Source organism: Mercenaria mercenaria, chromosome 4 (genome assembly GCF_021730395.1).
Source record: "Mercenaria mercenaria strain notata chromosome 4, MADL_Memer_1, whole genome shotgun sequence".
In the NCBI taxonomy this organism is placed as follows: Eukaryota; Metazoa; Mollusca; class Bivalvia; order Venerida; family Veneridae; genus Mercenaria; species Mercenaria mercenaria.
In genome coordinates this window covers 67,061,008-67,088,316 of record NC_069364.1, presented here as the reverse complement: position 1 = coordinate 67,088,316, position 27,309 = coordinate 67,061,008, and the positions used below count along the sequence as shown (strand labels likewise).

The 27,309-nt window shown below is 35.1% G+C and overlaps 1 protein-coding gene across 1 annotated transcript; it reads right to left on the bottom strand.

The window, feature by feature from the left end:
* Positions 1-385: 385 nt before the first annotated feature.
* LOC123543978 (uncharacterized) lies at positions 386-19,768 on the bottom strand. The gene is made up of 9 exons (XM_045330038.2): positions 19,580-19,768; positions 18,273-18,470; positions 17,433-17,569; positions 13,776-13,876; positions 12,498-12,616; positions 11,921-12,222; positions 8,790-8,932; positions 7,169-7,290; positions 386-4,094 (listed from the first exon to the last, which is right to left on the bottom strand). The coding sequence occupies exons 2-9, from the start codon at positions 18,403-18,405 to the stop codon at positions 3,577-3,579; spliced, it is 1,575 nt and encodes a 524-aa protein (XP_045185973.2). The 5' UTR covers positions 18,406-18,470; positions 19,580-19,768; the 3' UTR covers positions 386-3,576.
* Between the last annotated feature and the right edge of the window lie 7,541 nt (positions 19,769-27,309).

Here is a 27,309-nt window from a genome sequence, read left to right as displayed (position 1 = left end):
CCAACTTGGAATGGTCAGTGTCAAGAACATGACTGGGGACTTTTTAACCAGTTAATTTTGTGCATCAAACCTCATTCTTCATGTGTAACAAGCTGCACTGCAGTAGTACAACATTTTTAATATTTAGGCTTTGCATGTCTCCTAATACAGTATTAAATGTTTTCATTTACATTAAGGCTCGTAAAAAGCAAACGTAGCAAAATTGGTATTAATAAGGTAACATTATTCCTATTCATTCCAGGGTGCAATTTAACCATTTAAATCTATTATTTCTTTGATATCAGTTTCAGTATATTTCTTAGAAAACTATTTCAGTCATCTATTATCATCAAGAGAATAATCGTGTCACTATTATCACCTTTACAGACTCCATTTTCAGGTTCAGTTTCACACTACACTCTTAGCTCAAAACCATACTTCTGAATACGGTATCTACTAGACCTTAGAAAGTAAGTATCTGCATTTAAATGAATTAAACATAAACAAGTGAACAATATAATACTTTTTCATTGTATTAGTGTCATGGAAGCAACTTTTCATATATGAATGACTGACTGAATGAATGACTGAATAAATGAATGATTGATTGATTGAAATGGAAAATGTTAAATGTTGAACAAAATAAACGTATACAGCAAAACCTATCTAAGAAGACCTTTTAAACATGGTACAAGAATTGCTCATGTTTATCTGTAAAGACTAGGAGTAATCTATTCCAACTGAGTGAGTCAAACAATCCCAAATTTTGATCAAATCAAAACTTATTGACAAAAAACTAAAAAACAAACAAAAACAAGAGCTGTCAGCTGACAGCGCGCTTGACTATTCTCAGTGCTTGATAGTATAATATAAGCTATGTGTAAAACTTTAACATTACACTAAGCATATTCTAAGTCGAAAAGGGGCCATAATTCAGTCAAAATGCTTGATAGACTTGTCTCCTCCTTTTTACAGACTGGAGTCATGATGGTAAACAAGTATGCAAAATATGAAAGCAATACCTCAATGGACTTTGAAAATATTTGGGGTGGTACGCAAACTTTAACATTGCAATAAGCATATTCTTAGTCGAAAACGGGCCATAGTTTATTCAAAATGCTTGATAGAGTTGTCTACTCAGGTTTACAGACTGGGGTCATGATGGTAAACAACCACGGTTCATACAACCAGACTGTCAAAAAATTCAAGGGGTTTTCAAGGAGTTTTCAAGGACATTTATTACGTTTTCAAGGATAAGCAAAACAATGAACAAGCACTTATTACACACGAAATGACTGGCTTACAATTGGTGAACACTTCGTACATCCAAAATTACTATCACGTGATATAAGTTTTTCTATAAAGTTCCAATTTGCAATTGATCAACACTTTATCACACACAAAATAACTGGCAAACAATTGATCAACACTTCTTACATCAACAGCGACTTATCATGTCATATAAGATCAAGTTTTAGGTGCCTCTGGCTGCTGGGGGCGAAGGTAGAATAGTAAACACATCAAGAGTGGCCGTGGGTGACTCTCGATCAGGTACATTTTTCTTGTGCTTCTCAGACTTGACATGCGATTTCAGCGCCGATTTCACCCATTGAACTAATGTCAATAACTTTGTTACAATATTTGCATATGGCTTTCCGTTTGTTTTCGAGCTCCAGCAGCCATGGATAGGATACAAGCCACTTTTTGTTGAAAATAAACGACATTTTCTTCGATATCGGTAACGGAAATGGTGTCCGTAATTTTTACTCGTCGTAATTTTCCTAGTCCCGGTCTGTTTAAAGCCCGTATCGTACGGTACACATAGGTTACGTAGACATAAAACGTGGCAATGCGTACATATAACAAAGCTTCTTTTACGATCTTTTTTTATTAAGCTGACCAAAATTTCTGAAGAAGGAAATTCAAGGACTTTTATTATAAAATCAAGCACTTTTCAAGCAGTTTTCAAGGCAAGAAACGAATTCAAGGAGTTTTAAGGAGGTTTTTGCAAATTCAAGCACTTTTCATCTAGCAGCTTGAAATTCAAGGAGTTTTCAAGTCTGTGCGAACCCTGACAACTATGCGAAATATGAAAGCAATATCTCAATGGACTTTGAAAATATTTGGGGTGGTACGCGAACTTTAACATTTGTGTGACGCTCATGCTAATGCTAACAGTAATGCCAACGCCAACGCCGGGGTGAGTAGGATAGCTCCCCTATTCTTCAAATAGTCGAGCTAAAAACTGCTTTATTGCGTAAAGGTTCATGATTGTTCATTTTTTCCCCCTTAATTTACACCTCTCCCATCACTCAAAAAGATTTCTTACTGAATAACACCCCCCATCCGCCCCCTCAAAACTTAGCATTTTTTCTAATACAACACTTCAATACATAAAATACCAGTAATGTAACAGCAAGCAAACATCAAATTAATGAAGCACCAATGCCAAATTCAAAGCTATTTTGAAAAATGTAAAAAAAGACATGTTCCAGTGAGCAAAACTGAAAAAATTACCATCTAGCAAGCTTCCTCAATTACTTGAAAGGAAAGAAACATCACTGAGGCATTTTAACCGTTAGCCTGCTTATTCTGCCCTTGTAAACAGTGCATAACATGATCAGCCAAGATTTTGGTCTGCTCCGGTTGCTATTCAGTCAGTAAATTTTCAATGGATACACCTTCGAATAAAAAATGATACTGTCCAAACTAAATGATAGACCAGTCCATTTTAGAAATTTAGCAGACTAATGTTAGTAGCAGTTCATGTTCTACATTATCATTTTGAACTTTGCTGAAAGTGATACTGTAACAACTTATATTCATAAAACTTGGAACAAAGCCTGGATATGGAATACAATAATGTGAATCAAGCCACAAATAAATGGCAACATTTGTGCTCATTACAGTCCCACCCCATGACCTATCCGCTCTGGTATGGTACAGATACCAATATCCGTTACTACCTTAACAATAAATATCCACGGTTCAAATCAATTACTTTTCTTAATATCTGTAAAATTTTGTGTTACTACTTAGTATGCACATTTTATATCAACAGTTATTAGATGTTATAAAATTTTCATCAAGTTTACACAGATCTGATCTAGAATAAACCAGGAATTAAAATAAAATACAGATTAAACTTCTACTCAGAGAAATTAGATGCAAAAGTCACTTGATGACAATACACAATCTATGAAAGGCAGCTCTCAGCTACAACTATCTTAAGAAAACTTCAGAAACAATTAATCGGAGATACTGTAAAGTCATTAATACCCCTAGAGGATTAATTTTCATGTATTTTGTGCTCTAGTCAATCCAGAAAATTAAATCCTAATTTGCAGGTAAAATTTCCACATACTTGTTTTTATATTCTGAAATTAAAATCAACAGATCAATATGCCAACAAAATACGTGTTCATTAAACTGTTTAGCAACACTTTGAATATCATTACTACTAACTATTTAAAATAGTTTTGCTACTAAGTACAACTATTAAAAGCTTTCTCAATCTAAACAATAGGCCTTTGAATATCTTTAGATCTAGGCTAAGAATTTTACCCATATTATGAAAGACTACAAGAATATACAGCATCACCAGTATTCCAGGTCCGAGTCGCCGCCTTCCTCACTAAACCCTGTTGATTCCGAGTCCGATATATCAGACAAGCTTCCGTCACTGTCACAAAATATATTTTCTGGTGGCATTGCTTTCATGTGTGACATCTTGTGAGCAATTCGATGAAGCAACAACTCGACCTCAAAATTCATTAAAAAATCTCTTGGAAGCCCTAAACGTTTTACAAAAGTTTGTAGAACAGTTTTATTTAGTATAAACCCAATGTAATCTTCATATGGATGCAGATCTGTTTCATGCACAACACTTTTCTGTATCACATTCACTGGAAGTAATTTTGATATACATGTTCTGTGTTTAATGAAGCACTTGTGGAAAAGTGATCTTGCCGCAAGCTGTTTAAGGCTAGCCGATGTCTGACCGAACATGAGGTTAACGAGATTGCTGCTGATGTTGGACAGGTGAGAAAACTCTGAAAACTCTCCATTCAACATTCCATGAATCTCATCTGTAATCTCCTTCCTTGAAAAGTAACCTGAAATTAAATTAAACTTTTCATGTAAAATATTACAAAACAAGAGGGCCAAGATGGCCCTAGGTCACTCACCTGAGAAACATGCCATAACAGTGTAAAATGTTTGACCTAGTGATTTCATGGAAACAAATATTCTGACCAATTTTCATTAAGATTGACCAAAAATGTGGTCTCTTAAGTGTAAACAAGTATTTTCTTCAATTTGACCTAGTTTAAGAGCCAAGATAACCTACATTCGAACTTGACCTGGATTTGATCAAGGCAATCATTCTGACCAAATTTCATGAACCTCAATTGAAAAATACAGCCTCTATCACATACAAAACGTTTTTATTTGATTTGCCCTAGTTTTTATTTTATTTGTCCTAGCAACCTAGCTTTTGACCCCAGATGACCCATATTCAAACTTGACCTTAACTTTATCAAGGCTATCATTCTGACCAAATTTCATGAAGATCAATTGAAAAGTACAGTCTCTATTGCATACACAAGGTTTTTCTTTGATTTGACGTAGTGACCTAGTTTTTGAAAACAGATGACCCATATTCTAACTTGACCTAGATTTCATCAAGGCAATCATTCTGACAAAATTTTATGAATATCCATATAAAATGCAGCCCCTATTGCATATACAAGGTGTTTCTTTAATTTGACCGGGTGACCTAGTTTTTGACCCTAGATGACCCATATTCAAACTCGACCTAAATTTCATCCTGACAAACATTCTGATCAAATTTCATGAAGATCCAGTATAAAATGCAGCCCCTATTGCATACACAAGGTTTTTCTTTGATTTGACCTAGTGACCTAGTTTTTGACCCCAGATGACCCATGTTCAAATTTGGCCTAGATTTCATCAAGGCAATCATTCTGACAAAATTTCATGAAGATCAATTGAAAAATACAGCCTCTCGCATACACAAGGTTTTTCTTTGATTTGACCTAGTGACCTAGTTTTTGACCCCAGATGGCCCATTTCAAACAGGCCTAGATTTCATCAAGGCAATCATTCTGACAAAATTCCATGAAGATCAGTTGAAAAATACAGCCTCTATCGCATACACAAGGTTTTTCTTTGATTTGACCTAATGACCTAGTTTTTGACCACACATGACCCATTTTCAAACTTGGCCTAGATTTCATCAAGGTAACCATTTTGACCAAAATTGATGAAGAACAATCTAAAAGACGCCTAAGACATCCAAGCTCGACTATTTCTAGAGATTATTTACCCAGAAGCAGGAAAAAAATTTCATAAGACAGTTAAAATAAGTCTATCGCATACAAAGTAATTTGAGACAAAAGGGGGAAATTGGACCAAAAAAATGGCATATGTTAGGTGAAAAAGACTTCACTTAACAGAATTATAATACACCCTTGAATGGCACAAGAAGTTCACAATTCATATACTGCATAAGATTTCTGATATATATACTTGCGATAGTAATGTACTTTAAACCAAATTTTCAGCAAGTCAAAATCAACATTTTTTTTCAACATCAGTGTCGCATTTCGAATGATTTGTACCTACAGAAGCATTTTTGTAATTACTAATAAAAAATAAAAAATAAAGTTTTCAAAAGTTATGCCTTGGAATTAGATAGCTGTATGTAACTTTGCAGCAAAAACTTAACCAAGGTGTGACGCGACCGCCGACGCCGACACCAGGGAGTAGAATAGCTAGACTATTCTTTGAATAGTCGAGCTAAAAATACAGCCTCTATCGCATACACAAGGTTTTTCTTTGATTTGACCTAGTTTTTGACCCCAGATGACCCATTTTTAAACTTTGCCTAGATTTCATCAAGGTTATCATTCTGACAAAATTTCATGAAGATCAGTTGAAAAATACAGCCTCTATCGCATACACAAGCAAATGTTGACAGACGACAGACAGACAGACGAAGGACATCGTGCGATCACAAAAACACAACTGAGCATTGTTCAGGTGAGCTAAAAAGACATTTCCACCTTACAGAACTATAATGACATCTGTACCTGTTTATGAATGTACAAGAAGTTCCACAATTCTGCAGTATACATGCAAGTGTAATGATTTCTGACCTATATTTACATACTGATAAGTTAGTGTACTGGTTGGAAACCAGATTTCAGGCAAGTTAAATAACCATTTTTTTTTATCATTCAGATATTCGCTTTTTCGAATGTTCAATTTTTCGTATCTACAGGAAAGCATTTTTTTTTTTACAAATGAGTAATAATGTAAAATTCTAAAATAATCTATCACCTGTGTTTACAAAAAATGTTTCTGCCCTTGGGACATGTAGATAGCACTGTGTATGCTAAACAATTATTATTTGCTGAGGTACTAAAATTTTATAGTGTAGCAAGGTTGTCAATAAGAACCGGCAGCCGGCCAAAATGGACGGTTCAAACGGCATTTGGGCCAGTTCAAATTCGCAAAAAAAGAAAATTGTTTCTGGTAACCAGATCCTACTTAGTTAAACCTTCTGACCCTAGTTCTGTTACAAAATATAAAGTGTATCAATTTGTCTAAAGAACTCTCCATCCAGCCTAAAAATCAATATTACCTGTGACCGTTTACGTTCATATTAATACACAATACACAGCGTGTCAACAACCGAGGGATTAGTGTTCAACACTTACTATTCCTGCCATCCCTTAATTGCCGAGCGACACATGTCATCCATAAACCAATAGTATGTTCATACACTGCCATGTGCCTCTCGACCTTTGATTCAAGTTAAAACATAAGATAAATCAATGACAGCTTTGGATGTAGAACGCGTAAAATACAATGTACTTTATCGGCAAAATTATTTAAGCTCCACCTTTACACAAACACTAACACACAATTCAGACTGTGATTCTTTCTGATAAGGCAGCCCCTCTGATGCTGACTGATACTAGCTGTTTAGTTCATGTTAATTATCTCAAAGAAACCAAAGAATTTTACCTTTAGAAAACTTAATTTTCTTCTTGTCTGATCATGTTATGCTCATAAAAATGTGAAAATGTATATTGTATATATCAAATTGCATTGGAAAAGGTCTTCTTATGACTGTGAAATGTGTTACTCTTAAAGTATTTACCTGAATCAACAAGATGTGAATACTGTCTGGGTGCTGTGACAATGCTACTATGCATGTTCTGCCAGTTGATACTACGCTGTAGAGGTATAGACAGGAATGTTGCAAAAATTGGAGATATCCTCCTGAAATCATCAGATAATGTAAAACATAGTCACACATGTTTGAGGAACAGGTTACTCTGTTTATCAAAACAAAAACTTGCACAAACATGCATCTCTCAAACTGTAGCATAAAATTTGTCACAATGACTGATTATAAGAAATGCTACAGTTACTAAAAGACATTCAATTGATGAAAAGACTGATTTCTTGAAATAATCAAAAATACAAATTCAATGTAAAATGTTCTCAAAATTAAGGATTATAAACAAGTGATAAATTCTCAAAAACAATTAAATGTCTCTACACATTATCTTTATTTTATAATACAGTTAAACAAGAGCACCGCCTTGTGGGTGCTGACGCTCATCTGATTTTTTTTTGTATGATAGAAATATTGTCCTACCCATGATTTTCTAAGTCTAAAAAGGGCCATCACTCTTGCAAAAAGCAGGATAGAGTTATGTTTCTTGATGCACAGTGTCCACTTATGATGGTGAAAAACTGTTGCAAGTTTTAAAGCAATAGCTTTGATAGTTTATGAGAAAAGTTGACTTAAACATAATATTCAACCAAGAAAATGATTTTTCTAAGTCCAAAAGGGGCAATAATTATTTCAAAAAGCAGGATGGAGTTATGTTGCTTGCTGTACAGGGTCAGCAAGTTTTAAAGCAATAGCTTTAATAGTTTAAGAGAAAAAGTTGACCTAAACATAAAACTTAACCAAGAAATCTGATATTTTCTATGTCCAAAAGGGGCCATAAATCTTGCAAAAAGCAGGATGGAGTTATGTTTCTTGCTGTACAGGGTCAGCTTATGATGGTGAACAAGTGTTGCAAGTTTTAAAGGAATAGCTTTGATGGTTTAGGATAAAAGCTGACCTAAACATAAAACTTAACCAAGAAAACTGATTTTGTAAGTCCAAAAGGGGCAATAATTCTTGCAAAAAGCAAGATGGAGTTATGTTTCTTGATGTACAGGGTCTGCTTATGATGGTGAACAAGTATTCCAAGTTTCAAAGCAAAAGCTTTGATAGTTTAGGAGAAAAGTTGACCTAAACATAAAACTTAACCAAGAAATCTGATATTTTCTAAGTACAAAAGGGGCCATAAATCTTGCAAAAAGCAAGATGGAGTTATGTTTCTTGCTATACAGGGTCAGCTTATGATGGTGAACAAGTATTCCAAGTTTCAAAGCAATAGCTTTGATAGTTTAGGAGAAAAGCTGACCTAAACATAAAACTTAACAAGGCAACGCCGACGCAGACGCCGACGCCGACAACCGCTCAAGTGATGACAATAACTCATCATTTTTTTTCAAAAAATCAGATGAGCTAAAAAATATTCATTAAAGTGAATGCACTGGTTGAGATGGCCTGATCTCAATAACTTGGCACACCAGATGGCAAGTCATCCAATTTCAGCTACTTCACTTTGTACACTTTGTAATAGACAGCACAAACACCAGCAACAAGTGTGTGGCCAACAGGAAAAAAAGCTAAAAAGCTTACATCAACAGTTTACCTTTTTCTCTTTCTTGTTTCCCACACTGTACCTCTAATGGAAGGGTCAGCACCTTTTAGAAGTATGGTCTGAGCAGCATTTACATCCCCTCGTATAACACAGTGGAATAGTGCTGTATGACCAGTGGAATTCTGTATGTTTACCTAAAACAAATGTATACATAGGTATATAACATAGTGGAATAGTGCTGTATGACCTGTGGAATTCTGTATGTTTACCTACATTAAATGTATACAAAAATCTAGAACAGAATGGAATAGTGCTGTATGACCTGTGGAATTCTGTATGTTTACCTACATTAAATGTATACAAAAATCTAGAACAGAATGGAATAGTGCTGTATGGCCTGTAGAGTTCCGTATGTTTACCTAAAACAAATGTATACATAGGTATATAACATAGTGGAATAGTGCTGTATGACCTGTAGAGATCTGTATGTTTACCTACATTAAATGTATATAAAAATCTAGAACAGAATGGAATAGTGCTGTATGACCTGTAGAGTTCTGTATGTTTACCTACATTAAATGTATACAAAAATCTAGAACAGAATGGAATAGTGCTGTATGACCTGTAGAGTTCTGTATGTTTACCTACATTAAATGTATACAAAAATCTAGAACAGAATGGAATAGTGCTGTATGACCTGTAGAGTTCTGTATGTTTACCTTCATTAAATGTATACAAAAATCTAGAACAGAATGGAATAGTGCTGTATAACGTGAAGAGTTCTGTATGTTTACCTACATTAAATGTATACAAAAATCTAGAACAGAATGGAATAGTGCTGTATGACCTGTGCAGTTCTGTATGTTTACCTAAAACAAATGTATACATAGGTATATAACATAGTGGAATAGTGCTGTATGACCTGTAGAGTTTTGTATGTTTACCTACATTAAATGTATACAAAAATCTAGAAAAGAATGGAATAGTGCTGTATGACCTGTAGAGTTATGTATGTTTACCTAAAACAAATGTATACATAGGTATATAACATAGTGGAATAGTGCTGTATGACCAGTGGAATTCTGTATGTTTACCTACATTAAATGTATACATAAATCTAGAACAGAATGGAATAGTGCTGTATGACCTGTAGAGTTCTGTATGTTTACCTAAAACAAATGTATACATAGGCATATAACATAGTGGAATAGTGCTGTATGACCTTTAGAGTTCTGTTTGTTTACCTACATTAAATGTATACAAAAATCTAGAACAGAATGGAATAGTGCTGTATGACCTGTAGAGTGCTGTATGTTTACCTACATTAAATGTATACATAAATCTAGAACAGAATGGAATAGTGCTGTATGACCTGTAGAGTTCTGTATGTTTACCTAAAACAAATGTATACATAGGTATTTAACATAGTGGAATAGTGCTGTATGACCTGTAGAGTTCTGTATGTTTACCTACATTAAATGTATACAAAAATCTAGAACAGAACGAAATAGTGTTGTATGACCTGTAGAGTTCTGTATGTTTACCTACATTAAATGTATACATAAATCTAGAACAGAATGGAATAGTGCTGTATAACCTGTAGAGTTCTGTATGTTTACCTACATTAAATGTATACAAAAATCTAGAACAGAATGGAATAGTGCTGTATGACCTGTAGAGTTCTGTATGTTTACCTACGTTAAATGTATACATAAATCTAGAACAAAATGGAATAGTGCTGTATGACCTGTAGAGTTCTGTATGTTTATCTGCAACAAACACACACATAGATATATAACAGTGGTAATTCTTGAATGCCAGGCAGGATTTTCCAATAAACTCATCTTAAACCCCAGGGCGTAAGATGGCTCATGTGCTGCAATTTATGAATCAATGCATAAATTCATATGCTACTATAATAAAATAGTACTCAAAAGAAAAGCCTTTGTTTTACATGCACTTTATTTCTTCTATTAATTAAACAATACAGCATGCAAGAAAAAGAATCTATCACTAATTGAATGTGCAAATGGAAATATCTAGCTTTTGGGTTACTGTTTTGCAGTAACTCGACAGTGTCTCGTTACTGCCGAAACAATTACCTCGAGCCTGATATTTCTGTCTGCACCTTCAACCAAAGAATGATTCTTATAATAGAGCTGTATGACCCAAGGAGTATATTTATCAATATTCTTCTAAATTTCTTTCTTTACTATTTCAGAATATTTTCCCTGATGTTTTGAGAAGAAAAGTGGCATTATAATATAAAATTTAAATATCCCTTGGAGTTATCTTGTATGAATTTAACACTGAGTATGAAAACAGACTAAAAATCTAAATGCAAACATTTGATATTGCATTACATCTTAAAAAATTACAACTGTTGTTGACAGTAAAAGGACTTCAAAAACTAGCCATATGACAGTAATTAGAAATACTATATTATTGGACAGACCAACAATCTGGAATGATATGCAACCTTTAAAACAAGACTAGAATTGTGCCCATAGGACACAGATGTTCCCACAAACTGGGCCATCCTCTATATAGCAAAAACTCTCAAAAACCAGGACTGCAATAAAAATATTCACAGAAAAAAATCCTTCATTTATGGTCATCTGCTCATCAAGCTTGTTCATCTGTGAAAGTTTGAAGCAAATCTGGCTATTTCCGCTAATAGTGTGGGAGGAGTTGGACACACAAGATTTTTCTCCATATTCTATAAAGCAAAAGCAGAACTATCAAAGGCCATAACTGTGGCAAAAATAATCACAGTTAAAATTCCTTCCTTAATGGTCATCTGCACATTAAGTTTGTTCCAGTTAAAGTTTGGAACAAATCAGGGTAATAGTGTGGGAGGAGTTCGACACACAGAGTTTTCTCCATATTCTATATAGCAAAACTATCGAAGGGCCATAACTGCAACAATAGTCACTGAAAATATTTGTTTCTTTTTGGTCATCTGCATATCTAGCTTGTTCATCTGTGAAAGTTTGTAGCAAATCAAGCTAATAGTGTGGGAGGGGTTGGACACACAAGATTTTGGGACAGATGGACGGAAGTATGCATGGACAGCAGCAGCACAATATGTGGCGGCATAAAAAGCAACTACAGTTAACAGTCTATCAAGTACATTTCTAAAAACAGGCTTAGTATTTTTTGCAATCAAATGTTGCCCTTACCTTTATATCCTTCTGTTTCAATAAATAATCAAAGAAATCTCTCTTCACACACAGACTAGCACTCGTATCTTCTAACGTATCATTGCTGCATGGTGATAAATCCTCCATGTAATCATACATCTCCGACGCCGACAGATCACACAGAGATAGAAGTGGAGAATTTCCACGGCAGTCTATGGCATTTATATTAGCACCGTTCTCACAGAGAAGTTTGAACAACCTCACGTCATGACTGAGCACCCCGAGTTTGTGCAGCGGAGTTTTTCTCCCTTCATCTTGTATACAAGCATCTCCACCAGCACCTGTCAGAAGTAAATTGTGAAACCTAAATATACATGATTAGTCAATGACAAAGTTGGTGACAACTTCCCCATATAAATCTGATGTGGAGAATGACTGAAATTTGGATATGTCTTGTGACAAATCAACCCAGATAAAACTGTCTCGCCTTTGTGTTTATTTCATTATCTTTTTTTCTCACATGGTAAAGCTAACTCTTTAAAAATTATTGAATTTTAAAACAGATATTTGATCCTATCTGTTACTTTTGATTTTACATCTCTTGAAATCATTTTACCTAAAATGATAAAGACCAGATCTTCTACATGTTCTATAACATCATCTCGTGAGGTAAGATACTGTTTGTTGATGCCGACTACTGGGTCAACTTGAGGGTCCCAACTCTGGTACACTGACCTGCAGAACAAATGTTTTTCGATAACAAAACAATATCATGAAATATTTGTTTTGGGTTTAACGTCGTTTTTCAACAGTATTTAAGTTATGTAATGACAGGCAGAAAACCTAGGCAGTGTTCCTGGACTCTGTACCAGTACAACCCTGTTCTCCATAAGTAACTGCCAACTTCCCAACATTAATCACAGGTGGAGGACGCATGATTTCAGACACAATGTCTTTTATTAAATCATCACAGAGAACATACACCCTGCCTAGTAATTGAACTCTTGACCCTGCAATTCGCAGATCTGCTGTTTCCCTACTGAGCTCAGCTGGCAAGCTAAAAAGGCACCAAAAAATAACATCCTTTCATGGATACAGGTATTGAGGAATTACTAAACATCCAACAGCCTATCATTAGTGTGACTGCTTCAACTTTCAATAGGAAAACAATTTCTCTTTAAGTGATCTCTTAACACTAATGGTCTCTAATTTTAATACAACATAATTTGTTCTTAAACAGCATAAAAAAACTGTAAATATGGCAGCTTAATGCAAAAGGTGTCTTAACACACATGGTGGCTCGAGTATATATATATATTTTTGTTTTGTTTTGGGTTTAACACTGTTTTTCAACAGTATTTCAGTCATGTAATGACAGGCAGTTAACATAACCAGTGTTCCTGGACTCTGTGCTAGTACAGCCCCGTTCTCCATAAGTAACTGCCAACTTCCCCACATGAATCACAGGTGGAGGAAGCATGATTTCAGACAAAATGTCTTTCATTAAATCATCATGGAGAACATACACCCCACCTAGTAATTGAACTCTCGACCCCGCAATTCGCAGATCTGCCGTTTCCCTATTGAGCTCAGCTGGCAAGCTAAAAAGGCACCAAAAAATAACATCCTTTCATGGATACAGGTATTGAGGAATTACTAAACATCCATCAGCCTATCATTAGTGTGACTGCTTCAACTTTCAATAGGAAAACAATTGCTCTTGAAAATAATGCTGAATAAAATTTCTCATTAAGTGATCTATTAACACTAATGTCTCTAATTTCATTACAAAATAATTTGTTCTTAAACAGCATAAAAAATTGTAAATATGGCAGCTTAATGCAAAAGGTGTCTTAACACACATGGTGGCTCGTGTAAGTTTGACTTTACATACCAAGGTTCGTGACTTTGTAAACTGGTAAGTTCAATGTAGAAATCCACAAGTAACTCCAATGGTGTCTTTCCTGGTCCACTGTATTCACTTCCAAAGTAAGTCTATAACACAAAACAATCAACTATACATAAACAACACCTTGACTGAAAAGCACAGCACTGAATTATACCACATCATTACAACAATTTAACAGTTTGTTTGAAAACAGACTAAATGCCATTTTCTTAAAAAATTTCAAACCTTAGCTGGTCAATTAATCTTTACCCTGCTAAATTTCTAAAATGAACGGGTCTATCATTCAATCTGTGCAGTATTACAGTCGAGACTGCCTTAACGACTCTCTGAATTAAGAGACTCCCTGTCATATGCGACTCTATTTTTTGCTCCGGACGCAATTCACTATAAATATAGTCTGAATTAAGCAACCCCCTGTCTTACGCGACAAGCGACTGTGAAATTTGGCTTCCGTATCAATTGTTAGACCGTTTTCAGCGACTTTGAGACGCTCCCTCTTACGTTTTACACGACAGAGTTGCCGTTCCTGATCTCGCGTGAAGTTGTTGGCGGAGGCGAGAACTTATTTGTTTACAAAAAATGGCCGCTGAAAAAAGCAAAAAAAGAGTAGTCTTGACTTTGGAGCAGCGTGTTAGGGCGATAGAACTGTTAGATCGGGGAAAACCAGCTTATAAAATTGCTGAGGAATTCGGGTCGGTAAGACACAAATTCAAAATCTACGTAAAAGAAAGCTGGAGGTGTTATCTGACTTTGAAAACAATGTACCGGTCAATCAAAAAGAAGACGATACTGACAGGAATGAGGAAGTTAACACATTGACTTACGAATGGTTTAAAGATGCTGTAAATAAAAGAATTAATATCACAGGACCATTGGATACAGGAACAAGCCCTCCATTTTGCAGCCAAACAAGGAAATTCTTCATTCAAAGCCTCTAAAGGCTGGCTGGAAAGTTTTATAAAGAGACATGATATTTCGTCTGGGTCTATGAGTGGAGAGAGGGGGGATGTAAAACAGTCAACAATTACTGAATGGGCGGAGAAATTACCAACATTATGTGCAGATTACAAACCAGAAAATATATTTAACATGGATGAAATGGGTTTGTTTTTTCGTGACAGTGGGCGTAAGACATATCGATTAAAAGGTGATGATTGTGCCGGAGGGAAAAGATCAAAGGAGCGAATAACAGTTGCATTGTGTTCAAGCATGACCGGTGAGAAGGTTAAACTCTTGTAATCGGTAAATCTCGTAGCCCGAGGTGTTTTGGTAGAATGGACGTGAAAACTCTGCCTGTGGATTATTATTTCAATAAAAAAGCGTGGATGAACATTATATCTATGAAGAATTCTTAAAGTCACTCAACAGAAAAATGAAGAGTCAAAACAGAAACATTTTACTGTTTGTCGATAACGCACCTTCACATCCCCAAGTCAAACTCAGCAATATTAAAGTACAGTTTCTGCCAGCCAATACAACTTCTGTTACACAGCCTATGGATCAGGGGATAATCCAGACAGTAAAACTCAAATTCAGAAAACGTCAGGTAGGTTATATCTTCGGGTATTTTTTCAGATATTTTTTCACACATAAATCAGTAGTAGCTAAGGTCCTTAAAATCATTGTTGTTAAAAACATACTAAAGAACTGCTGCGGCCCGCTTATCATGTTAGTTTTGTTTTTTATTGAAAAAGAATTCTGCTTAAACTAGTGCTAAGAGTGGAGGGGTCTTGCACTTTTCATTGCCTATCGGGAATAAACTCAGTCAAACATTATCTATTCACAGATTTTATTATTTTTTCTTTTTCTGTCTTTCAGCTACAGCATATGGTACGAGGCATGGAACAACACCCAGCTATGCAGGGAAGTGAACTTCTGAAACAAATAACAATACTGGAAGCCATTTACTGGCTCAGCAATTCATGGTCAGAAGTAGAGACAAACACAATCGTAAAATGTTTTTCAAAAGCTGGATTCAATATTGATAACTTTGCTTGTTCTAGCATTGCTGATTTCGATGTTAGTGAGGAAGACTGTGATGAGGACGATGATGTTCCATTAGCAGTAATGCAAATGTCGCTTGAGCTTTTTGGGTGCAATTTTAAAGATCTAGTAAAAATTGATGAAGAGGTTCTAACATGTGAAACCCAAAATACAAACTGGGATGCACCAATTGAAAATTTATTTTTGTTGGGTTTAACGTCGCACCGACACAATTTTGGGTCATATGGCGACTTTCCAGCTTTAATGGTGGAGGAAGACCCCAGGTGCCCCTCCGTGCATAATTTCATCACGAGCGGGCACCTGGGTAGAACCACCGACCTTCCGTAAGCCAGCTGGATGGCTTCCTCACGTGAAGAATTCTACGCCCCAAATGAGGTTTCGAACCCACATCGATGAGGGGCAAATGGTTTGAAGTCAACGACTCTAACCTTGAAGTCAACGACTCTAACCACTCGGCCACGGAGGCCCCTGAAAATTTACTGTCAGAGTTCATGCCAGATAAATGTTCTTTCTCTGAAAGCCTTGATGAGGGTGATGATAGTGATGAAAATGAGAATGATTTATCAGTACACATACCAACTTACTCAGAGACCTGTGACTTTGTGAATAAACTTAAAACATTTGCAGTCAATGTAGGAAATTCAATATTGATGGACAGCATTGTGAAATTTGATGATGAGCTATGTAAAGTGATTGTAAACAAACCAAAACAAAGTCAGATAACTGATTTCTTTGAAAAGAGAACATTGTAAAAAGAACATCTTTATCTAGTGAAACATTTTATTTTTTTAAATCTCAATAACTGTTTACTTTTAATAGCTGAGTGTTTTATTCTCTTACCAGATCATATTTTATTTTATTTAAAAAGTACATCTTTATCTAGTGAAACATTTTATTTTTTAAAATCTCAATAACTGTTCACTTTTAATAGCTGAGTGCTTCATTCTCTTACCAGATCATGATTTTATTTTATTTAAAAAGTACATCTTTATCTAGTGAAACATTTTATTTTTTGAAAACTCAGTAACTGTTCACTTTTAATAGCTGAGTGCTTCATTCTCTTACCAGATCATGATTTTATATTTTAATGTTTTATCATATGAATGAGGAAAACTATTTTAAATGGTTCATTTTATTAAAATATAATTAAATAAATAGTATTTAAACAATTTTCACTCTTGCTTTCAAAAAGGTCTATATAAAATGTACATATTTCATTGGAAAAATCAAGTAGATATATGTATATATGAAATCAACATCAGCTGGTTGGGTGAAACTGTTTTAAGAGACTCCCTGTCATATGTGACCTTTTTTGCTGCTTCCCAAAGTCGGTCTCTTAAAACAGTCTTGACTGTATTTATTATTCGAAGGGATGTTCACTGAAAATTTACTGACCGAATAGCGGACAGTGCAGACCATGATCAGCCTGCACGTCTTAGTCTGCACTGGTTGCAAAGGCAAGCCGGCAGCAGGATAAAGGTTAAAACTGTCCAACATTTCAGGATTTTGTACTTCAAATAATTAAGACGCCAACTTTCTAAACATATTTTATAAACACAATGATATTTTCTTAGATAACAGACAATGATATATGTCCTCTACTCAATAAAGGACTATTTTCTCAAGTTGTACACTTACTGTAGGTACCCTATAGTTAACATTGGCTCCTCTCTCTATAAGCAACCTGGCCAGGTACAGATTCCTTGGTCTTGGTCGTGTTTCCTCAACATCTAAACCACACAGACAGATGTACAGGGGTGTTCTCTGGTAACATCCTGAAACATAATGTTTAAACAATATGTCACCAATGAATCTCTAATCTGTCTTTCTTGTACTCTACTTCATTTTTTCTGAGTTATAATATACCCAAAGTTACATGACCAAAAAGAGAAGTATCTTTTAATATTCAAAATAGAGGTACGGTTCTTGAGCTCTTCAATTCATACTGAAGCTATGGTCATTGTACCAAGTTATGTTAAATTGCTAATAGGGAGCTGATGTCCCTACAAATGGTATTTGACATGTGGTTGCATATGGATTCTTACATGTATGTGGCTACCCATTAGTTCCATTTACTGTCCTTTAGTCAATTGTGAGAGAAATTACCCAAGGTACATTATCAACCCTTAGCCTGCTGGCAGCGAGCAATTTTGCCTTTGCGACCAGTGCAGACCAAGATCAGCCTGTACATCCATGAGTTCGCTATTCAGTCAGTAAATTTTCAGTGAACACTCCTTTGAATAATAAGTGATGCTGCCCAAATTAAATGGTGCACCATTCCATTTTAGAAATTTAGCAGGGTAAGGGTTAAAAAAAAACAAAATAAACACATTCACCTTTACAAGTTATTTGTCTCATTAGTATCCATCTACAGTTAAACACAAAGGGATGGTAAGACTGTAGTCAGTATAATTCTAGAATAGCCCACTCGCCTAAATTCTAATAATTTAATGAAGAAAAAAGCCTAACAATCAATACCTTCATCAAGAGACGATGGATTGGTTGTATCTCTAATCAATCTTTCTGACAGCACATAATTTCCCGACTCCAATGCTCGAGTTAATGCTGTATCATTAAAGCCAAACTGTACATGAAAGACACCACCCGCCATTGTCTAATCCAAAAGAATGTTAATTTCTCCTTTCACAGTCTCAAACTTCTTGGTGTAGAATTTATCTGTAAACATTAAATGGTATTTTTTTTAATAATGTGATACTTCAATCAAGTTAACATCTAGAATGTTACTTGATAAAAACTCTATTTTCATTCTGAGAAAGTTAAAAGTGAAGAAATAATATTTTTGTGTTGAAGTTCAGTATTACATGTATCTTAAGGCTATTTAACAATGTTTTGTATGATACAGCTATGTATTTCTGGGAGTACCTTAGAATTCTAAACAAGAGCTATCAATAAATTGATGTATCATTCACAAATATTATGAAATATATCGTGTACATTGAATGTGTGCCAATATTTGCATACAGAAAATGAATTAATAACAGCTGTCACTATTGGTGACAAATGCCCCCGAAGCGTGCCCAAGAATGCAGTTGTATATGCAAAAAAAATCACACATCATTTTGTGACCTTGACCTAAGAGGCCCGGGTTATAAGCGTGACACACCTCAATATGGTGAACATTTGTGTCAAATTATATTCAAATCCCTTGATAAATATAGCAGAGTTATGGACCAGACAAGAAACACCTTTGACTTCTAAGTGTGACCTTGACCTTGGAGCTAGGGGTCTGGGTCTAGTGCATGACACCTCACCTCATTATAGGGAACATTTATGCCAAGTAATTTCAAAATCTCTTCATCAATGGCAGAGTTATGGACCGGACAAGAAACAGACCATGTTAATCCTTAACCTCTACGTGTGACCTTGACCTTGGTCTGGATTTGCACATGATACTTCGTCTCATTATGAGGAACATTTATGCCAAGTAATTTCAAAATTCCTTTAGGAATGGCAGAGTTATGCACCGCTGCACAACTATATTTGAATAAGTGTCTAGCACCTGTGATTAGTATGTGCTACCTGAGTAAAAATTCTCAGGTTTACCAAATTGTTAAATGCAAAAATGAATTTTACTGCTGAATATTCTACAACAACAATTTGAATGTCACTGCAAAAATACCAGATAATGCAACAACAACTTTAAACAAAGAATTGCTAAAAATCAATAACCAGATACTGAGATATAATCATATATCTGAACTTTAAAATTTTGCAAAACAATAAAAACATTGACAAATTTATACTTAAATCAAGTTGATTGCTACCTAGCTGAATAAATGAAGGAAACGTCAAAGTGAGCTTGTGTCATTTGCTTCCATTATTTCACTCTTAAATTTCTGTTAAAACACCTGAACTGTGACTACTAATTAGTCACCTTTGTTGACAGTAGGTAATAACAACAGAGTGACTTCCCTTGTCTGATACGCAGTAGATTACAAACCCAAAGAAGTGCCAAAAGCGTAAAGTAAAAACGGCTTAATTTTCTTGCTGTTAAGGTATTAGATCACTAATAGAGAACCTCCTTTTTGAAGAGTATTCAATTCCTACTAATATGAAATAAGGCAAAGCCTCAAAGCGAGCTCAAAGAAATCGGATTTATCTAAAGGCTATATACCAATAAAAGAAATTGTTCTTTGTTTCATATAAAATTCAGCTACTTCAGACCAATTTTGTTACAGTTTCTAGATTTTCACTCCATCGTAGACCTATTTTCCACAAGATATCCATACATTTGCTTCAAGAAAACGAAAAGAAAAAGGGGTGTTGAATAGTATGCAGTGAAATGCAACTCAACTGAAGTCAGGTACCCTCATATTGCCGCATTTCAGAAAGCGGTCCACAGAATAAACACCCTACTTTCGTTTTCAAGTAAACAACTCGAAAACATGCGAGTATTAGCATGAAACTTGTCCCTATTTTATGTAAAATTCATTCCACGAGTGAAATAATGCCCATTTGGCCCCCGATTTACGCGCAAATGCGCGAAAAAAATGGAAAAATTAGGATCTATTTATTAGGGACTTCTTTCGACTACACCACGGAAGCACATTTTGGACCGAATTACTGCATTATAACCTATAAGAGATATCTTTTTATCAAATTTCATAACATTTTCATCTCTATTTTCAAGAAAGATGTTATACCGAACATGTTAACAAGTTTCATTGTGAAAATTCGAGATTTTAGAGAAATATAGGCATTTAAGTGAGGCCACCCCCTACCCATTTTCTGGGCTAAATTAGGCTCTATGGTCGCTTCATTGTAAATTTGGTAAAGTTTCACTGTATGCATATTTTTTCACTTTGATTCTGAAATATCATTCATTCCGTCATGAATAAGACTCAATGGACGCATTTTGTGCATTTTCACACATTCTGGAGACAAATATTGGCCTTTCTATTGCAGAAATTGCTGCCAAAATAGGCCGCATCTACTCAAAATATGGTCAAAAATTCAAAATTTTTCAAATTTTAATGATTATTTTTGCATTGAAAACATCATTTTATAACATATACAATCGATTTATGACTATGAAGACTTATTGTGATGTGTTTCGAGAAAAGTCTTATTTCAGCCTTATAGGCTATATACCAATAAAAGAAATTGTTCTTTGTTTCATATAAAATTCAGCTACTTCAGACCAATTTTGTTACAGTTTCTAGATTTTCACTCCATCGTGACCTATTTTCCACAAGATTCCATACATTTGCTTCAGAAAACGAAAAGAAAAAGGGGTGTTGAATAGTATTCAGTGAAATGCAACTCAACTGAAGTCAGGTACCCTCATATTGCCGTATTTCAGAAAGCGGTCCGCAGAATAAACACCCTACTTCGTTTTCAAGTAAACAACTCGAAAACAATGCGAGTATTAGCATGAAACGTGTCCTATTTATGTAAATTCATTCCACGAGTGAAATAATGCCCATTTGGCCCCCGATTTACGCGCAAATGCGCGAAAATGGAAAAATTAGGATCTATTTATTAGGGACTTCTTTCTACACCACGGAAGCACATTTTGGACCGAATTACTGCATTATAACCTATAAAAATTATGCATCATTTATTGTCACAAAGAAACTATTCACTAGTCACCAGAATTCAGGAGAACCTATTCACTGAAAAAGTCTACATTTAGTGTCACCATACCTATAACAGTGAATATCATACGTTGCAAAATTTATGGGAAGCCGGTGTCACGACGACGTCATTACCGCGTTCCCGTTTCTTTTTGCTTATTATGACATTTTTTCCATTTTCTGGCCGATGCTTGATCTTTTAAATGAAAACATTTTTTTTTTTCAAACAACTGGAAATCATTCTTTCATTACTGTTAAGTGATGAATAATTTTTAGCAATTGAATGAAGTTCTGTATTCACTCCGGAAAGAAGTACTTCCTGTGAGCACCAGTCCGCTAGGGTGCGCTTTTTTAAAACTTCCGACGAAACTTTTTATAGGCTGAACACCACTAAATCCAGCTGTTCTTTATTTCATATAAAATCCACTCACTTCATAACGGTGTTTCGACATTTTCTAGCATATCAGATTTTCAGAGACTTACATTCCCATAAAGAGCTAGATCGCTACTTTAGAAAAACAAAAAGAAAAGGGGGTGTTAACTTTTATATAAGAAAACTACAGTTCGTTAAATACAACCCGCTGAATTTTTCTACTTTTTGCTTCTTTCAATTTCTCTTTTCGTGACATTAAATTCTTACGCCGCCATTTTTATCTAGCATGCGATAGGAACATGCCGATTTCATTACAATGCAAAGTGATACATACTGAAGCGCGGTAGGGTAAAAGTAAGCACGTTGCTGCCGAGAAAATGCACAAGGAAAGGAAAAAAGATTAGTACTATTTATATTTGGACTACTTGTGACTAGACCTGCGGAGGCTTACATTCTATTTAGTAGTGGTCAGCCTATAAATCCATCACCAAGTGTGAAAGTATACTTGCGTTACCGTAAAGCTCGATTTTCGAGCAGGCCCTTTGGGCCTGCTCTTCGAGCTCGCTATAAACCTACTTTTACTGCAATTCTTAGGGGGCGTATGTTTAAGCCCTACTGGGACCAAATTGTTTTTTCCTTATTTTCCTTATTTTCGAGTTAGTTTTTACTTCTTTCAAGACTTATTATTGATTTCTTGTACAAAAATGGAAAAAGATGAATCTTATAAGCAATTTCTTGGTGTTCAAAGTGAATTTACTACTTAAACAGAAGGGGTAGGGTTACACATCTTTAAAAATATTGAGTTACACGTGGTGAAAGTTCTCTATTTTGCTTTCACTCTTAGATTATATATTGTGGAAGAAATTTAGGTAGGTTTTACGTCTGCCCTAAGGTTATTTTAAAATGGAGTAAGCAAAATTCAAAACTGAAACACGGCATTCGACCTTATTTTTTCAATATTGAAGTATGAATTCTGTCCCATTAAATCTGTTTACTTGAGGCACCATAGAAAAAATGATATTGACATTTTTGTTTTGTGTTTAATAATTGTTTACCAATAGTTATTTTATTAAAATTAATGGTAAAATGAGTTCCCTGCAAACGTTTTGGATAGTGGCTATCACTTTGAAACTGGTCTCTACTTGAGCTTGAGGAGATACCATAAGTTATACAAAATTTGTAAAAAACGGCACGGTATAGTTGTTTAAAAATTGCAAAATAGTGCAAAACACGGTTACCTTTCAGAATATACCAAGCAAAGGCCACTTTGTAAACATTACTATTAGTGATCTAATACCTTAAATGTATGAACAAGTCTGTCAGGTTGTATCCCTTTTTAATTTACCGTTACTCATAGCTCAGACGCGGAGGATTTCACAACGATTCTGCAAGCGCTTTTAAAAGGATGTGCAGATGATACGATAGTCTATGTTACGGTCAAATCCAACAGTGATGCCCAGCAAGCTCTACATGAGGACAAAGAGTTATAAAAATAATTTTATACTTCTTTGATGAGGAAGACCTTTCAAGTCTGATCGGTCCATGGAATTCAGTCAAGACAGAATCAGTCGCAAAAGAAACCCTGTGAACTTTCCTTATAAGCTGCATGACATCGAGTTAAAATCGGCTGATTCTGCCAAATATCTAGGTTTAACCATCAGCAACCAGACCTATCACGGACCAATATTATCAACAAATAAAATCCAAAGCAAAAAATTCCCTAAGATTCCTCAAACGAAATGTCAAAACCCCAAATAAAAGAGTCAAAGAGGTTGCATATAAAGCTTATGTTAGACCCTAGTTAGAGTAGTTAGAGTACTGGTCCACCATATGGCATCCATGGCAAAAATACCTAACCCTCAAAATAAAGCCAGTTCAAAGATCAAGATATGTTTATAATGACTACAGTAACACCAGTAATGTTTCGAAAATGTTAAATGAACTAAACTGGCAAACCCTAGAACAACGCCGTAAGATCAGTGCAGTTTCAATGTTGTATAAGATCCAACAACACCTTGTTTTTGTTGACCACAGTCACCTTAGAAGAACTAGAAACCTGAACTATTTGATACCGTATTCAAAGACACACTATCATGCACACTCCTTTTTCCCCAGAAGTATACGTCTGTGGAACAGTCTCCCTACGCCTTTTCAAGCTAGTCCCAGCTTAGAAATATTTGCTGAGCAGCTGCCACCCTTCTATCAGTTCTAATTCAACTTCCTGCTTTTACTTTTAACTTGGCCTGTAAAATAGTTCTTTTCCTTTATCTTTGTGATGCACATAATTTCTGTAATTTTTACTAATTTTAACAGCTATCCCTGACAACGCGCCTGCTAGTCATAATCGTTAATGATTGCTAAGCCGTGGAACATAGACATAGACATATCCAAGAGTCTGACCGATGAAACGTAGTTATTCAGACAATAAACATGATTGTTTTTATACAACTTCTTCCAATACAATGCCGGGCTCATAAAGATAAGATAAGATAAGATTTATTTAAAGTTGGCAAGATAGCAAACAAGTACAAAAAAACATAAGCTCATGTGAGCTTTTGAACCGACTACAGAATTATCTATACTAAAGTTAATTTAAGTCTAGTTCTACTGCTTAGCAATCATAAATGATTATGACTAGCAGGCACGTTGTCAGGGATTGCTCTTAAAACAAGTATATAAAAAGCTGCAATAGTAATATGGAGATTAGTGTTAAGGAATATGCAAGTAAAACAGTAAAATAGCAATTTGAACATTAAAAAAATAGATATTTAAACATTTAAATCTATGACAACACGGGTGGTAAACGCGCAATCCAATTCCCGCTGGGAATACGCTTAAAATGGGTTGCGCTACGTCCGGTGCTGGTGTTGCGCGTAAAAAAGACAAAATTGAGGTATGTGAAGTTATGATTTTGCTTAGTATGAGACAAGAATAAAATTTCTCGAAAAAAACAAAATGCTATTCGACACAAATATGATATTACATCATATGTGTAAAATATCTGGTTTGTAATTTATGATTCGGCTCTAATATCAAAAAAAAACTCAGGCGACACGAAGCTTGTAAAAAGTATGAAATCAACAAAAATGGAAGTTTCTGACTTCATATGCCTAATCTGAGGACATCTAATACTTTTTATGATAACTCAAATGTTATAAAGTAACGAATATCAAAATTATTTGCTTCAAATCCTGCTTATGTAGACATAATTGACAAAAAATCATCGGGAATGGGGTTGCGCACCGGGAATGGAGTTGCTCGTATACATCATAACATATATAATGTATACGCGCAACTCCATTCCCGGAGCGCATCCCCATTCCCGATTATTTTTTGCCAATCTTTTTCCCAAAAGCAACGTTTCATTCAAGTGTATGTAACATTCATGACTGTTTTACACATATTTGATCATTAGAAACGTCACAATTCCAGAAATATGACACAAGAGTTAGAAAATTTGCATTTTTCATGATTCCATGCTTTTTTGACAGTTCTAGCCAGCAGAGTTTTCGTGATAACTGAGCTAATTCTTAAATCAAAAAGTTGGTATTTCACATATATGATCTTTATTCATTTTTGTGTCGAATAGCATTTTGCTTTTTTTCGAAAACACGCGTAAATGTGTCATTATTTACAAAAACAAAAACCCACCTACCTCGATTTTGTATATATTGATGCGCAACACCAGCACCGGAAGTCGCGCAACCCATTTTTAGCGTATTCCCAGTGGGAATTGGATTGCGCGTTTACCACCCGTGGACAAGTGCCTATATATCTAACGGGTCATTTTAAGGGGGAGAAATAAATCACAGAAAGACTATTCATGCTGTTATATAAAAGAATTCCTCTGGAACATACTCGCACAGGGGTGAATACATATGTGATGGAAAGTTCACAGTGAAGTTTAAAAAGAGAATAGAAAAAAGTTGACCTGTGTCTACGGTGTTCACATCCGGATCTTGAAGACTTGAAGGAATGGGGCAGCAATGATCCGAGAGGGCAGCTGTTTCAAAGTCGGATTCTGACAGGGAAGAACAAGTATTTGTATGCAATGATGCAAGCAAATAGTACAAGTAACCTGTTCGCATGACCTCGTGTATGTGCCCAAGCAGGAATAACCCAGTCAGCATTTCATACTGGGCCAATATATGGGCCCATATATTGCTTTCTATCTTGGCCCAAGATGGGAAAACTATGATGGCCCCAGATGGTATTTGCAGCCGGGATTTAAATGGGTTCCATGACGGTTTTAATTTTGGTTCCATGTGGGCTCCTTCTGGGTCCCAGATCTTATACACCATGTATGACCTATCTGGGTCCGATATCGTACACAATATGGACTGCTTAGGGCCATTTGTGGGTTTGCTTGGGTCCTGTTTTTTATTCATATTGTCCACATGTTCTGTACACACTGGTAGCTGCCAATGGAGTTGTTTCGGGATCATGATGGACTCTGTTTTATTCTCCCGATCTATCACACATCCAAGACACATTGCCGCAGCTTCTTTGTCAAGGCATTCTATAAAGTAAAAAAAGCAATGTTAGTATGAGCACATACTGATAAAAATTATGACTATTTAAAAATATCATGATATATTTGCAAGCAATTTCCGTTTATTCTAGAAAATGAATGACAAAACTACAAGATTAGAAAGATGGTAACCCTTTGAGAGAAATAGTTCTACAGAACAAGATAAAGGTATTAGAATGCCATGAAAGTATAAAGAAATTCTTTTTCAGACATTTAACATATATGGTATTTTACCGAGACATAGCCGAGACATAGCCCACATGGGCCCTATATGGGATAAGGGTCATGAAAATGCACGAAAAACAATATTTCAGTACAATCAAAGTTGTTTCCCACATTTAAACAAAAAAAAAAAGCAAAAAGCAAAAAAAAAAAAAAAAAAAAAAAAAAAAAAAAAAAAAAAAACACACAGACAGAATAAATTTAGCTATTTATAATAATTAAAACTCGTACCTGTTTTTAAGAACTGTGACAGTTTCTTGCAGATATAATAAATATATCCTATTCAAAATTGCGCCGAACTCAAATAATCTTGCGAGATTTAATTTCTTTTGAAAACTCCTTAATTTTGGTAAATTCGGTGTATGGTGTAACAAGTTAAGATATGATGGTCAAAACATTATAATATTTTTGAACTAATACTAAATAAATAAATAAAAATGATAGATACATGTACATGCACTGTCCGAACACCCACGATAGCAAATATAGGACCTATATGGGACCCTTCTCGGAAACATTATTTTTTGAAACAATGAAATGTATTACAATTGAAACAAAACGTACAAGAACAATTTTTATACTATTTTATACTAGTGACAATACTTATAGATTAAAATCAATACAACTGTACATCACACCGCTGAGACAGTGTAGGTTCAATTTGGGTCCGATGTGGGAAAATACTTAAAATATGATTTATTTATTTTATTTTGTTGGTTTAACGTCGCACCGACACAATATTAGGTCATATGGCGACTTTCCAGCTTTGATGGTGAAGGAAGACCTCAGGAG